The following is a 14,770-nucleotide window of genomic DNA, read 5'->3' on the forward strand; positions in this document are numbered from 1 at the left end:
ACCCACGGGGAAGTGCAACCAAAACCTCCTCCTGGGCTCAGACTGGCTCAGCCTGAGATGCAGAAGGAAAGTGTGAGGGTGGAAATGGCCGTTCCTTTCTGCCCTTCTCTCTGAAAATCAGTAGAGAAAATATCATCAGGTGAGGATTAGCAACAACAACCAAATTACAAGTAAAACTGCCCAGGACCCAGTGACTCCACATCTGGGTGTATTTCCGAAGAAACAGGAAACACTGATATGAAGGAGTACCTGCACCCCATGTTCCCTGCCGCGCTCCTTACAATGGCCAAGCTATGGGAGCAACTCAGTGCCCGTCAGGAGAAGGAGGTGGAGAAGTGGTGGTAGCTCTATATAGTGGGACATTACCCGGCGATAAAAACAACAATGACATCCTATGGCACCATGGATGGGCCTAGAGGCTATTATGAAAGTCAAGTAGGTCAGACAGAGACAAACCAACCCCACATCATTCCACCCACATGTGGAGCCTAAAGAACAAAGGAAATAAATGAACAAAATTGAAACAGGCTCATAGATGCAGAGAACAGAGGGATGGTGGCCAGGGGAAAGGGGGATAGAGGAGTGAATGAAGACGCTGAGGGGAGGAAGAGGTACAAATTGGTGGCTATACAACAGCCGCAGGCATGTAAGTACAGCACAGAGAACACACTAACACTGTAGGAACTGTGCCTCTTCCATGTGGGTATTGGAAATATCAAGGGGACACGCAGTAAAGTATATGATTATCTATCCACCAGGTTACACCCATGAAACGAATACTAAGAACATTGACCGTAACTGTAACTCAGAAATAAAATTCAATAAAAAAGCAAAGCTTAAGTGTAGCTTCTGTGACCTGGGAGCATCAAGCAGCCCCTGCCACACCCTGCCCGCGCCCTGCTCCTGGCCTTGGCTGGGATGTGTGTTCTCTGGATCCCGCCCCCTCAGGGAAGCTGGGTATGGGTTTCCCTGGAAATTGCACTGTGAGGAGGGTGTGATCTCCAGGTTCCGGGACCCTCCCATGAAGGACACGGCTCTCAGAGGAGGCCCACGTCCCACAATTTATACTGATGACTCTCATTCTTTGCCTCTTGTCGTTGGGATGACATGAGAGGGATGCTGACTGACTTGGGCCTGGACTTTAGAAACTCAATTCCCATTGAATCAATGGAGCTCCTAACAAATATACTTGATGAGGCCACTGAAGATGAGAGAACAGGAAATGAGGACTTCTAAATCCCAGGAGGGAGAAAACCTTCTAAAAGGGGTAGTGTTTCATTCATAATAGTATTCATTTTATATCAACCCTTGTACTGAAGAAAAAAAAAATTACACGAATAGAAAAACACATTTTAACACCTCAAGAGCGTAAAGAAGGTATTGCCTGTGTAACCTTCAAGGATAAACCAGAAGCTACCGGACTGACCTGGAACACAGACATTTCTCCCTTGACATCATTAGAGTCTCCTGGCAAAGGCAGAGGCAAAAAGCCAAGACATGCCCACGGGGGCCCGGAATGTCACAACCGCCACAGACACAACAACCACGAACACAACCAGGAATTTCACCCTAAAGGATCCCCAGGTGGAATCACGACCAGGTAGGAACTGACGGGCTGTCTGAGGAACCTTAAGCCTCACACTTTGCTCCCAAGGCTGAGGCACCAGAAATGAACCCAGCGGCCAGGCAGACAGGGGGAAAGTCAACAAGCAGGGTTCCTTTAAGGGCTGGGAACGTAGCGTGTCATTTACTTTTGTGCAGGTCCTGAGTCCCCTGAGAAAATCACGGGTCACCCCAGCACCAGAGGTGGGACCTGCTCATTCTCCTGCCCTGGGGAGTGGCCTCAGGAAGACCACAGAGCCCCTCCAGGAGGGCTGGGGGGGAGGAAATGGGCTGGAGGACATGTGCTGTGGGACCAGCAGGGGGCGCTGGTGCACTGGGACTGAGAGCTCAGGGCTCTGGGCCAGGCAGGCTAGGCTCACACTCTACTGGCTCCTGCACACTTGGGCAGGCAGGTCCTCACTCAAGTGTGACCTCCCTGCACCTGGGCCCCAGGAGCCCCATGAGCCCTCAGCTCTGACACCCACACTTGTCTCATAGCCCACCCTCCCCTCATGGAGTCACTGTCCAGCCTGATTTACAGGCAAAGAGAGATAAGCAATCACACAACAAAAAATATCTTAGTTGAAGAAACATGACCTATGAGAAATTTAAATTGATCATTCCAGTTCTAATGCATAGTTCATTGGCTAGTGATTCCAAAACAAATACCATAAATCACAGTGTCATTTCCCCTCTGATGGACGCCAGTGTGTGTATTACCTTCCCCAACGACTAGAGACAGGTTATCCCCTGCTCATCCCTTACATTTCTCCATCCCTCCCATTCTTCCTGCCCCTCAGGGAGAGGGACTGTTAAACTGTTCTGTGATGTTGACACCGACTCGCTCACACGCAGCCTTGATCTCATTTCTGATCATGAGCTCCATGCTCGATTTTGTCATATCAGATGGTAATCAGTTTCTCACAATATCATGGTGACACTGTGACATTTTCTCCTCAAACCCTATTTAGTTGGAAGGCACACCCTATAAGTAATGGCTTCACAGGACAAAAGAGAGTGGCCATACCTATTGGCAGGGCAGCTGTCTGAGTCAGGACCCCCAACCCTGGTCCTTTGACCATTTCTCCTGGTTCAGGGACTAACAGGGCTGGACAGAGGACTCACCGCTGGAGGGAGGACTGACTGCTAAGATCCTCCAAAGAAGACAAGAAGGGATATCACTGAGGGAGGAAACAGTATTCCCAGGAATATGGTTGGATTTTGGGTGAACTAGATTGCTGGGCCAGGAGGGGGCATTCTACCACCTCATCCTTCAGCCCCAGACCCTCCAGGGAAGGAAGTTAGGACTGAGGTCACCGGGACTCCAGGGCACTGACTTGGTGAAAGACCGCAAAGCCCTCCCTCAGCGTCTCAGTTAATGTGGAGTCTATTGGTCTGTGTGAGGGCCCAGCATCTGCCTCTTTCAATAACTCCCCACCACCACCCCCTCAAGGGGACCTCAGGGTGACCCTGGGCAGGACTAGAGGGGAAGCTGATTTGCATGAGGCACCTTCTCCCCTAATGGGGGTGGGAGGCATGAAAAGGCCCAGGACTCCCCACTGCAGCCAGGAGCCTGAGGAGGCCACATCCTGTGAGTGTCCCCACCATGGTCTGGACGGTGCTTCTGCTCCAGCTCCTGGCGCACAGCTCAGGTCAGAGGAGGGGACTCTGCATCCTTGGGGGACACAGAACAGCAGGGCCTCAGGTGACCTTTGTCCCTCATAACCCCTGTCTCTCTCCTGTTGGTTTCAGGGGTGGATTCTCAGACTGTGGTGACCCAGGAGCCGTCCATGTCAGTATCTCCAGGAGGGACAGTCACACTCACCTGTGGCCTTAGCTCTGGGGCAGTTTCTAGTGGTAACTACCCGGGCTGGTTCCAGCAGACCCCAGGCAACCCTCCCCGCCTGCTCATCTACAACATAAACAACCGCCCCTCTGGGGTCCCTGCTCGCTTCTCCGGCTCCATCTCTGGGAACAAAGCCGCCCTCACCATCTCGGGGGTCCAGCCCGAGGACGAGGCCACCTACCACTGTCTCACGCACCTGGGCAGTAGTTTGCATTCACACGGCGATGCAGGCGCACGGGGAAGTGCAACCAAAACCTCCTTCTGGGCGCAGAGCGGCTGGGCTTTAGCTGCGGGGCCGCGGGACCAAGACATCGGTGGGCTCCCGCGTCCTCCCCCGGGACGCTCTTCCGAAGCCCCGGTCTGAGGTCCCCTCCTCTCTCCTGCGCGGGGAGCAGCAGACCTGCTGGTCGCGAGGGCTCCCGGGCTGACCTCTGACCTGGTGAGCTGGGACAGAGGTGACTGACGCTCAGGGGTGCCGCCCTGTTTCCTGGCTCCTGGCTTGTGCCATGACCTCCCTGACCTCCTCTGGACTCGACCTCCCCCAGTGCAGTCGGGAGGCTGATGGTCACAGTCACCTATGTCATCACAACCTGGGGACACGCGTGGCCCTCCGTCTGTCATGCCCTGGGCCTCAGCACCCTAGCTAGAGTGGCGCTCGGGGCAGTGTGGGACCCAGATGGGAAACCGGGTCCTGCACCTTCACTTCACAGAGTGCAGGGACAGATGTGATCACGTGATACGGGGGTCACATGACCAGAGGCCCCTGAGATCCAGCCCAGTCTGGATGCTGAGGCCTCATTGATTATCTCCTTTCTCTTCAGTCCTCCAGGGGAGAAAAATCTGCAAATAATATAATAGAAATTTGCTCAGGAAAGAAAAATCCCAGTATCTTAGGTTCCAGAAGGAGCGGTAAGGGCGGGATTAGAAAGGAGTGCTGAAGGCAAACCCATTTCTTCCCCAAGGACCACGTCCCTCGATGCCTCGTGTTCCTGTTTTATATTCGTCAAGTTCATGGTGTCCTGAGGCGTTTTGGTGCCACGCGACTGCGTGGATTGCATTTAAAATCATTTTTAAGCCCTAGCCCCGTGGTCGGCAAAAGGTGTGCCCAATGGGCAGTTCACAGGTAATGTGGCTGGAGATTTGCAAAGGCCTGTGGGTAAGCAAAGGGCTGTGGGTAAGCAAAGGCCTGTGGGTAAGCAAAGGCCTGTGGGTAAGCAAAGGCCGGAGTCTTCAAAGGGCTGGCGGCTCTGGGTTCTGCAGCCAGGCTGGCCATCTTTCCATGGTCACAGGCAGCTCCCTGGTGGGAAGGATGGGCCGCATTCCGGGGTGAGCTCCCGGGTCCCACCTGCCTTCTTCAACCAGAACAAAACCGCAGCGAGCAGAGCAGGGTCCACTTCTCCCTGGTGTTCTGGTCCTGCCCCACCCCCTGCTCTGGCAGGCGAGCACCCCTCCCCCTCCAGCTGCTCCTGTGAAGGACTGTGGTCCCTTCCGCTCAGCAACCAGAGCGCGCCCTCCTCTGAGCCCCCCGCAGGGACAGATCCACTTTGCTCTCTGTTCCCCTCCCTGTGTCTGCAGCTGCACAGCAGCCTCAGCTGTCCTGGGTCAGGGTTCCTGCGCCCGAATCAGGGGCGGTCCCCCAAGGCCGCACCTGGGTCGCCCCCTGGAGGAGGAGTCTCGGGTGCTGGAAGCACAGGGTTCAAGGACTCTGTGAAGCAGGCTCTGGGGCAGGCTGACAGCAAAGGGGCACCTGGGACCGGCAGAGGGCGCAGCAAGACCGGCTATGGGGGTGTCTGCAAAACAGGGGCTCCCAGCTGGGCAGCCCTCCAGGGACCCCAGGCCCCAGGGCTGGGCCCTTTGATTCCTGTGAGAACTGGGCCGGCCTGTGGTCTCTGGGCCTGAGTCCCCTGCACGTGGCTGTGTGCGGCCCAGCAGCTGCTTCCTCCCAGCCCCCTCCCGCCCTGGGGACACTAGTGCACCAGGCGGGCCTCCCTGGGCAATGGCCCCGGACCCCATCTGTGCCCCTGGGAAAAGGGCGGGGGGGGGCACATTTGCATGAGCAGCGCCCCCTCTGCGAAGCCAGCTGGGCGGGGATAAGAGAGCCTGGAGCCCGGAGCAGCTCAGCCTCCGCTCTGAGGACCGAGGATCAGCTGTGAGCACCATGGCCTGGGCCCCTCTGCTCCTCCTGCTCCTCGCTCACTGCACAGGTAGCCTCAGGCCTCAGGGACCCGGAGAAGCTGCCTCTTGACCTTCTTCTCACCCCCATGTGTCTGTGTCCGCAGGGTCCCTCTCCCAGCCTGTGCTGACCCAGCCGCCCTCCCTCTCTGCATCTCCGGGAGCCACAGCCAGACTCCCCTGCACCCTGAGCAGCGACCTCAGTGTTGGTGGTAAAAACATATACTGGTACCAGCAGAAGCCAGGGAGCCGTCCCCGGTATCTCCTGTACTACTACTCAGACTCCAGCAATGAGCTGGGACCTGGGGTCCCCAGCCGCTTCTCTGGATCCAAAGACGCCTCGACCAACACAGCGCATCTGCTCATCTCGGGGCTGCAGCCTGAGGACGAGGCCGACTATTACTGTCAGGTGTATAAGAGCGGTGCTAAGCACAGTGACACACACAGATGGGGAAGTGCGACAAAAACCCGACCTCCTGCCCCAAGCTCCTGACACATGTACGGAGGCAGCACATGCCTGACTGGTACCCACAGGCCCACGCCCCGGGTGTGGTTTAAGTGATGCTGTGAGCGGAGGTGCCACATACCCACAGAGGAGGAGAGCCAGGGGGCCAGACGCTGTTCAGCACAGAACACGCGGGACAGAGCCGCTGGCTTCCCTCGGAAGTGACCGCCTCACACAGTCCCGGGAACCGCTGGTCCGTTCCCGCAGACCATGGTGAAGGGATAGGCCAACCAAGGGGGCGGTGAGCACATGCGCCATGGGAGCCAGGATGGCACAGAGAGGCGGGCAGTCCACCTGGGAAAGGATGATGGGAAGAGCCGCATTCCCCGAAGATCCAGAGACGGGCTGGGTACGGGGGACCCATCAGCCGCCGGGAAAGCTTGGGAAACCGGCTGGTCAGTTTGCAAAGGCGCCTGGTCCTTCCCACGGGGGAGATGATACATCAGCTTAGCAGAGAAGTGACCCCTCCCCCTCTCTCCGTCTCTCTCTGTCTCCCTCTGCCCTGTGCTCTCACTCACACATTCCCTCTGCAGCAGCCGCCTGGGGCCCACGGACCACCGGGCCCCAAGGCTGAGCTTTCACACGGCAGAGTCTGGCGTTGGCCCCAGTTCTGGCCCCGATGAGGACAACAGTGGCCTTTTCGAAGGGGAATGGACTGAAATGGGACTCTGGGACCTGGGACAGCCAGCTAAAGCTCACCACGCCACAGTCCCTGTCCCTGGGTCCTGGGGTGTTTTCCTTGAAACAACACAGTTTCCACCGGCAAGGATTCCACTCTGACTCCTCCCCCTTTTTGTGTGAAATATTCATGATGACTCTTTAAAAGTTAAGATGAACTAAAATGTACAGCAATGTAACAAGGACAATGCCAGGCAAACACAGGCAGAACTGACAGCCCCTCTTCCATAGCAGCAAACCAACGGGCTGAAGGTGAAGTCCACCCGCATGACAACCCAGAGGCCCCGATATTTCTTAGGAAAGATCAGCTTCACCGCCGTGTGTGTGTGTGTGTGTGTGTGTGTGTGTGTGTGTGTATGCCTGTGTGTGTGTGTGTGTGTGTGTGTGTGTCCCTGTGTGTGTGTGTGTGTGTGTGTATCCCTGTGTGTGCCGTTGTGTGTGTATCCCTGTGTGTGTGTCTGTGTGTGACTCTGTGTGTGTGTCTGTGTGTGTGTCTGTGTGTCTCTGTGTGTGTGTCTGTGTGTCTATGTCTGTGTGTGTGTGTCTGTGTGTGTATGTCTGTGTGTGTGTGTCTGTGTGTCTATGTCTGTGTGTGTGTCTGTGTGTGTGTGTGTGTGTCTGTGTGTCTATGTGTGTGTGTGTCTCTGTGTGTGTTTGTGTCTGTGTGTGTGTGTGTGTGTGTGTCCGGCAGAGAGTAACCAGGGGATTATAGATCCTATGATTACAGCCCCCAAGCCTTGCTTGTTTCTCCAAAGGACAAAGCTAAACGCAGAGAATCCACCTTCTGGCCTGTGGTTCCTGCAGGAATCAGATTTCAGCAGAGACCAGGTCAGCCCCAGGGACCAGCCTCGGGGCCTGGATGTGCCCTGACTGCTTCCCGTCTAAAACGAATGGCCTCCTGCAGTCAGACTGTGAGTGCCTTGGTAGCTGTGCAGACTGCGCCCACACAGTGACCTTCTCAACCGACTACCAATGGTGCGCACCAACCGGAAATTACCGCATTTCTTATAAAAATCATTAGGAGGCTTGAAAATCAGCTGTTTTTACGGGACTGGACACCACTTTGGAGTCCAAAGAAATACCCCTGTCCCTTATGAGGTCTTTCTGAAGCATGATCTTAATTTCAAATTAAAATATGCAAAAACCTTCCAATGTGAGACTAAATCCAATCTATTTTCACTCATGACACTGTAAAATGTGTTTAAAGATTACTCTACTTTTTTACACTCATCAGTTCTCCTAAGGGTTTACTTTGTAATTGTTCTCAATTACAGCTTGTATTCAATATTACTTTGTATTAATTTCCGGTGTGTGTGGTAGCATAGGGTTAGGCAGATGTAGATTTACAGAGTTCCCCCAATATTCCCCGAACCCCATGGGCACCCCACACAGTTACTGCAATATTATTGGCTGTCTTTCCTACGCTGCTCATCCCACCCCCAAATTCTTTCCCAGCTTCCAACCTGTCCTTCCCCTCCCCTCTCACCCCGTCTTCTGAATCCCTTCGTTTCTGGCCGCCATCAGCCTGCTCGCCATACCTCTCCGTCCCTCTCTGCTTTGCTGGGTTGTCTACATGGTTCTTCACGTTCCCGGGTCTTCTCAGGCCTTTGCTCCCAGAGCCCCCTGCGCGCTCACCCCGTTAGCTCTGGCCCATACAGGGGCCACGTTTCCCACTCCTCTCGCCCAGCAGTCTAACAGTCCCTCGGGGCACGGGCTGCTAATGAATGTCCGTCACCTTGGGCCGCTGGAGGCTGAGGCCCATGGATGGTGGGGGAATGACAGGGACCTGGCCATCAGGCCTACATCCTACCACCATCCCACTGAAGAGACTGCAGTTGGGACAGTGAGCAGCAGGGGGCGCTGTGGGCCTGCCTCAGGATCCAGGTGCCCTCAGCTGTTCCATCCCCCAAAGTCCCAGGGCTGAGCCCTGGTGCCTGTGTTTGCTGCTGGGGGCTCAGGGGCTGTGTCCTCTGGGCTGGGCAGGGGCCCCTGCTCACAGGCCCGGGGAAGGCCCCAGCAGCTGCCTCCTCCCTCGTGTCTCCCAGGGGGACACTCTGAGACTCACCCTAGAGCTGTGGTCTGTGTACCAGCCCAGCTCAGGCTTCGGGGGCATCTAGGGTGGTGCAGGCTCTCCAGGAAGGAAACAAATTTGTGTGAGCGGCCCCTCCCCTGGGAGGCCCGGGAAGAAGATAAGAGAGGCCTGGACCAGGGGCTGCAGCTCAGGTCACAGCCGGGTTGTGAGCACCATGGCCTGGACTCCTCTGCTCCTCGCGCTCCTCTCTCTCTGCACAGGTAGGGCCAGGCCTGGGACCAGGCTTCTTCCCTTCCTGCTCAGTCTCCTGGGAACCTGCCCCTGGTCCCTGCCCATCACTGACCAGTGTCTGTGTCTGCAGGGTCCCTCTCCCAGCCTGTGCTGACCCAGCCGCCCTCCCTCTCTGCCTCTCCGGGAGCCACAGCCAGACTCCCCTGCACTCTGAGCAGCGACCTCAGTGTTGGTGGTAAAGACATGTTCTGGTACCAGCAGAAGCCAGGGAGCCGTCCCCGGTTTCTCCTGTACTACTACTCAAGTACGAATTTGGGTTCTGGGGTCCCCAGCCGCTTCTCTGGATCCAAAGACGCCTCGACCAACACAGCGCATCTGCTCATCTCGGGGCTGCAGCCTGAGGACGAGGCCGACTATTACTGTCAGGTGTATGAGAGCGGTGCTAAGCACAGTGACACACACAGATGGGGAAGTGGGACAAAAACCCGACCTCCTGCCCCAAGCTCCTGACACAAATACGGAGGCAGCACATGCCTGACTGGTACCCACAGGCCCACGCCCCGGGTGTGGTTTAAGTGATGCTGTGAGCGGAGGTGCCACATACCCACAGAGGAGGAGAGCCAGGGGGCCAGACGCCGTTCAGCACAGAACACGCGGGAGCAGAGCCGCTGGCTTCCCTCGGAAGTGACCGCCTCACACCGTCCCGGGAACCCTGGTCCGTTCCCGCAGACCACGGGGAAGGGATAGGCCAACCAAGGGGGCGGCGAGCACATGCGCCGTGGGAGCCAGGATGGCACAGAGAGGCGGGCAGTCCACCTGGGAAAGGATGATGGGAAGAGCCGCAATCCCCGAAGATCCAGAGACGGGCTGGGTACGGGGGACCCATCAGCCGCCGGGAAAGCTTGGGAAACCGGCTGGTCAGTTTGCAAAGGCGCCTGGTCCTTCCCACGGGGGAGAGAATACAATCAGCTTAGCAGAGAAGTGCCCCCTCCCCCCCTCTCCCTCTCTCTCTGTCTCCCTCTGCCCTGTGCTCTCACTCACACATTCCCTCTGCAGCAGCCGCCTGGGGCCCACGGACCACCGGGCTCCAAGGCTGAGCTTTCACACGGCAGAGTCTCTGGCGTTGGCCCCAGTTCTGGCCCCGGTAGGACAGCAGTGGCCTTTTCCACGGGGGAGCAGAGGGAGATGGGTCGCTGGGAGCCTGGGCAGCCAGCTAAAGCTCACCACGCCACAGCCTCCCCCACCCCCGCCCCGTCCATGGGTCCTGGGATGCTTTCCGTGAGACTCCGTGAAACAACAGTTTCCACCGGCAAGGATTCCACTCTGACTCCTCCCCCTTTTTGTGTGAAATGCTCATGATGACTCTTTAAAAGTTAAGACGAACTAAAATGTACAGCAATGTAACAAGGACAATGCCAGGCAAACACAGGCAGAACTGACAGCCCCTTTTCCATAGCAGCAAACCAATGGCATAAGGTGAAGTTCACTGCCATGTCTGTGTGTGTCTCTGTGTGTGTGTGTGTCTATGTGTCTCTGTGTGTGTGTGTGTGTGTGTGTGCGTGTGTGTGTGTGTCTCTGTGTGTCTCTGTGTGGGTGTGTGTCTGTGTGTGTGTGTGTGTCTGTGTGTGTGTGTGTGTGTGTGTGTGTATGTGTGTCTCTGTGTGTGTGTGTGTGTGTGTGTGTGTGTGTGTGTGTGTGTGTCCGGCAAAGAGTAACCAGGGGGTTAGATGATCCTATGATCACAGCCTCCAAGTCTTGCTTGTGCGAGGCTGTGCCCTGACTGCTTTGCATTTAAAATGAAATGACCTCCTTCAGTCAGACCTGTAAGTGCCTCTTTCAAAGCCCACCAGAATGTCTACCGTGGCAACCGACTTCCAATGGTGCGCACCAACCAGAAATTACCGTATTTCTTATAAAAATCATTAGAAGGCTTTAAAATTAGCTGTTTTTATGGGACTGGACACCACTTTGGACTCCATAAATACCCCTGTCCCTTCCCCTCACCTCTCACCCCGTCTTCTGAACCCCTTCGTTTCTGGCCGCCATCAGCCTGCTCTCCGTAACTCTCCGTCCATCTCTGCTTTGCTGGGTTGTCTACATGGTTCTCCACGTTCCCGGGTCTTCTCAGGCCTTTGCTCCCAGAGCCCCCTGCGCGCTCACCCCGTTAGCTCTGGCCCGTACAGGGGCCACGTTTCCCACTCCTCTCGCCCACAGCAGTCTAACAGTCCCTCGGGGCACGGGCTGCTAATGAACGTCCATCACCTTGGGCCGCTGGAGGCTGAGGCCCATGGATGGTGGGGGAATGACAGGGACCTGGCCATCAGGCCTACATCCCACCACCATCCCACTGAAGAGACTGCAGTTGGGACAGTGAGCAGCAGGGGGCGCTGTGGGCCTGCCTCAGGATCCAGGTGCCCTCAGCTGTTCCATCCCCCAAAGTCCCCAGGGCTGGGCCTTACTGCCTGTGTTTGCTGCTGGGGGCTCAGGGGCTGTGTCCTCTGGGCTGGGCAGGGGCCCCTGCTCACAGGCCCGGGGAAGGCCCCAGCAGCTGCCTCTTCCCTCGTGTCTCCCAGGGGGACACTCTGAGACTCGCCCTAGAGCTGTGGTCTGTGTACCAGCCCAGATCAGACTTCAGGGGGGGCCAGGGTGGTGCAGGCTCTCCAGGGAGGAAACAAATTTGTGTGAGCGGCCCCTCCCCTGGGAGGCCCGGGAAGAAGATAAGAGAGGCCTGGACCAGGGGCTGCAGCTCAGGTCACAGCCGGGCTGTGAGCACCATGGCCTGGACTCCTCTGCTCCTCGCGCTCCTCTCTCTCTGCACAGGTAGGGCCAGGCCTGGGACCAGGCTTCTTCCCTTCCTGCTCCGTCTCCTGGGAACCTGCCCTGGTCCCTGCCCCTCACTGACCAGTGTCTGTGTCTGCAGGGTCCCTCTCCCAGCCTGTGCTGACCCAGCCGCCCTCCCTCTCTGCATCTCCTGGAGCCACAGCCAGACTCACCTGCACCCTGAGCAGTGGCTCTGTCGTTGCGGGCTACCACATTGTCTGGTACCAGCAGAATCCGGGGAGCCCTCCCCGGTATCTCCTGAGGTTTAATGGTGACTCAGACAAGCACCAGGGCTCCGGGGTCCCCAGCCGCTTCTCTGGATACAAAGACACGTCGGCCAACGCGGGGCTCCTGCTCATCTCGGGGCTGCAGCCCGAGGACGAGGCTGACTATTACTGTGCGACTTACCACGGCAACAGCGGCACTCACACGGCGGCCCAGGGCCATGGGGAAGTGAGCCTCAAACCCTCAGGGGGCCCTTCCTGCCTGGGCTGTCACCCCTGCCCTGCCTGGAGCCGCGTCTCACTCAGGGAGACATCCCTTGTCGCTCGCTCAGGGGCCATCTCTTTTCCTGGGACCCAGGGCTGAGCAATGTTTACCGTCTCGTCCTTAGTGAACAAGTATCCACTGGTAGCATCTTCTCAGCCTGGTCATGTCCACACGGACAGACATCAGGTTATAAGGCTACGTAGCCCTCCAGGGGGCTGATGGGTAAGGAAGGAGGTGGCTCAACCTGACAGGGGCAGCAATGGAATGGTGGGGACCAGCTGGAATGGTAAGAAACATGAATCCTGCCCTGTTCACCGTGATTGCTCTGTTCCTTTTATAGGAGGCGCCTTCTGGCTGGGAGTTAAACATGGGACCCGGGAGCTCACCCCGGAATGCGGCCCATCCTCCCCACCAGGGAGCTGCCTGTGATCATGGAAAGGTGACCAGCCTGGTTGCAGAACCCAGAGCCGCCAGCCCTTTGCTTACCCACAGCCCTTTGCTTACCCACAGGCCTTTGCTTACCCACAGGCCTTTGCTTACCCACAGCCCTTTGCTTACCCACAGGCCTTTGCTTACCCACAGCCCTTTGCTTACCCACAGGCCTTTGCTTACCCACAGCCCTTTGCTTACCCACAGGCCTTTGCTTACCCACAGCCCTTTGCTTACCCACAGCCCTTTGCTTACCCACAGGCCTTTGCTTACCCACAGCCCTTTGCTTACCCACAGCCCTTTGCTTACCCACAGCCCTTTGCTGACCCACAGGCCTTTGCTTACCCACAGGCCTTTGCAAGTCTCCAGCCCCAATTACCCGTGAACTGCCCATTGGGCACACCTCTTCCTCTTGTCTACGTCCCCTGTAATCCTTGTCCTTCTACCCAATACAAGCAGCGGGCTTATGGGGGTGCAGAGCAGATGTCTGTGGGTGCCCTGCTGCTCTCCCAGGCTGCCGGCAGGACGGGAATCAACGCTCATATGATGCCTCCCTGTCTCCGCTGAACTGGCTCCTGTAGGGACAGGCAGCGCGGGCCCAGGGTCAGGCGTGCGTCCGAGGGTGGGTGGTCTGAGTGTTCGGGTGGGTCCCCGGGCCCGGCGTGAGCTGACTGCGGCCTGTTTCCCGCCGCTGTTGCCGCCTCCTGAGGCCCCGGGGACGCAGGCGTCTGTGGCTCCTGGGAGGCCGAGCAAACAGAATCTCCTCCACGGGGGAGGATGACTGGTGACCTCTCCGTGGGCCCCAGGCACCCCCAAAGGCTCCCTCAGCACCGAGGCAGGGTCGGCAGTCCCCACCTTTCGACTTCATCCCGGGCCATGCCGAGATGCCAGGGAGGCCGGGCACGCTCAGCGACTGGGGCCACTCACTGCAGCAGACCCACCCCATACGTTTGAATGCGGACAGGGGTTTGGGGGGGAGGGGGATCTTCTGAGAAGGGGAGGGCTCTGAAGGCTTCATGCTGCGAAACAGCTCTTGGGCGCTCCAGGGATGCGGGAAACGTGAAAGTTCGTCTGAAGGACTTACACGTCCCTTCTGAATCACAGGCAAACACGAGGCAATGCCAACGTTGTATTAAAAGCTCCATATCTGCGTTGGCCGGTGTGGCTCAGTGGATAGAGCACAGGCCTGCAGACTGAAGGGTTCCTGGTTGGATTCCCATCAAGGGTACATGCCCGGTTGCCGGCTTGATCCCCAGTAGGGGGCGTGCGGGAGGCAGCCGATCCATGATTCTCTCTCATCATGGATGTTTCTCTCTCTCTCTCACTCCCTCTCCCTTCCTCTCTGAACTCAATAAAAATATACTTAAAACATAAATACTAAAAGCTCTGTATCTGCTCCTTACCGGCCCCTGAAGCTGTGCTCTGAGAGAAAAACTAAAGCGGCACGAGGAGCACCCCGGTGGACGGGGCTGGCGGGGGGTGGGGCTGAGGGGCGGGGTGGGGAGGTGGGCAAAGAGGTGGAATCAATAGGGGTAATGTCCAATTTGGGGGATTTCCAAAGTAAGTAGGAGTGAGATGGACGTAGGCGAGGCCCCCAACGCTGAGATGCTCAGGTGTTCTCGGCCCTCGGGGATCCCCGATCGCACCTCTGGCTCCGACGTGGGCAGCACAACCTACCTGACCATCAGGGCCCCCAGCCTGAGGACGAGGCTCATGGCTGCCGTGCAGCGTCGGGTGGCAGCACCGAGGCTGGCAAAGAGGGGGCGAAGCTGCGAGGAGGTGCTCAGTGTGAGGACATGAAGTCCCCGGTGCCCTGGCTGAGCCCTCCTGTCGCCGTCCTCGGCGTGTGTTTCCTTACTCAGCAGCTCCTGCTCCAGAGCGTACGTGTGTCAGACTCAGTCTGCTCATGTGAACAATAGGAACCCCAGTATTTCCTTAGTGCCCTAACCGGACCATGTCTGTGGGA

The 14,770-nt window shown here is 57.3% G+C and overlaps 4 gene segments (V, D, J or C); all 4 read left to right on the forward strand.

The window, feature by feature from the left end:
* Positions 1 to 3,199: 3,199 nt before the first annotated feature.
* LOC129148197 (immunoglobulin lambda variable 8-61-like) lies at positions 3,200 to 3,812 on the forward strand. The segment is given in 2 exon segments: positions 3,200 to 3,254; positions 3,355 to 3,812. Coding segments are annotated over 2 exon segments (504 nt in total).
* A 1,786-nt stretch (positions 3,813 to 5,598) lies between these two features.
* Positions 5,599 to 8,920, forward strand: LOC129148198 (probable non-functional immunoglobulin lambda variable 11-55). The segment is given in 3 exon segments: positions 5,599 to 5,652; positions 5,728 to 6,029; positions 8,849 to 8,920. Coding segments are annotated over 3 exon segments (420 nt in total).
* Positions 8,921 to 9,049: 129 nt separating this feature from the next.
* LOC129148199 (probable non-functional immunoglobulin lambda variable 11-55) lies at positions 9,050 to 9,576 on the forward strand. The segment is given in 2 exon segments: positions 9,050 to 9,095; positions 9,197 to 9,576. Coding segments are annotated over 2 exon segments (426 nt in total).
* Positions 9,577 to 11,840: 2,264 nt separating this feature from the next.
* LOC129148200 (probable non-functional immunoglobulin lambda variable 5-48) lies at positions 11,841 to 12,474 on the forward strand. The segment is given in 2 exon segments: positions 11,841 to 11,886; positions 11,987 to 12,474. Coding segments are annotated over 2 exon segments (534 nt in total).
* Positions 12,475 to 14,770: the final 2,296 nt, after the last annotated feature.

This window comes from Eptesicus fuscus, chromosome 23, assembly GCF_027574615.1.
Source record: "Eptesicus fuscus isolate TK198812 chromosome 23, DD_ASM_mEF_20220401, whole genome shotgun sequence".
NCBI classification, from domain to species: Eukaryota; Metazoa; Chordata; class Mammalia; order Chiroptera; family Vespertilionidae; genus Eptesicus; species Eptesicus fuscus.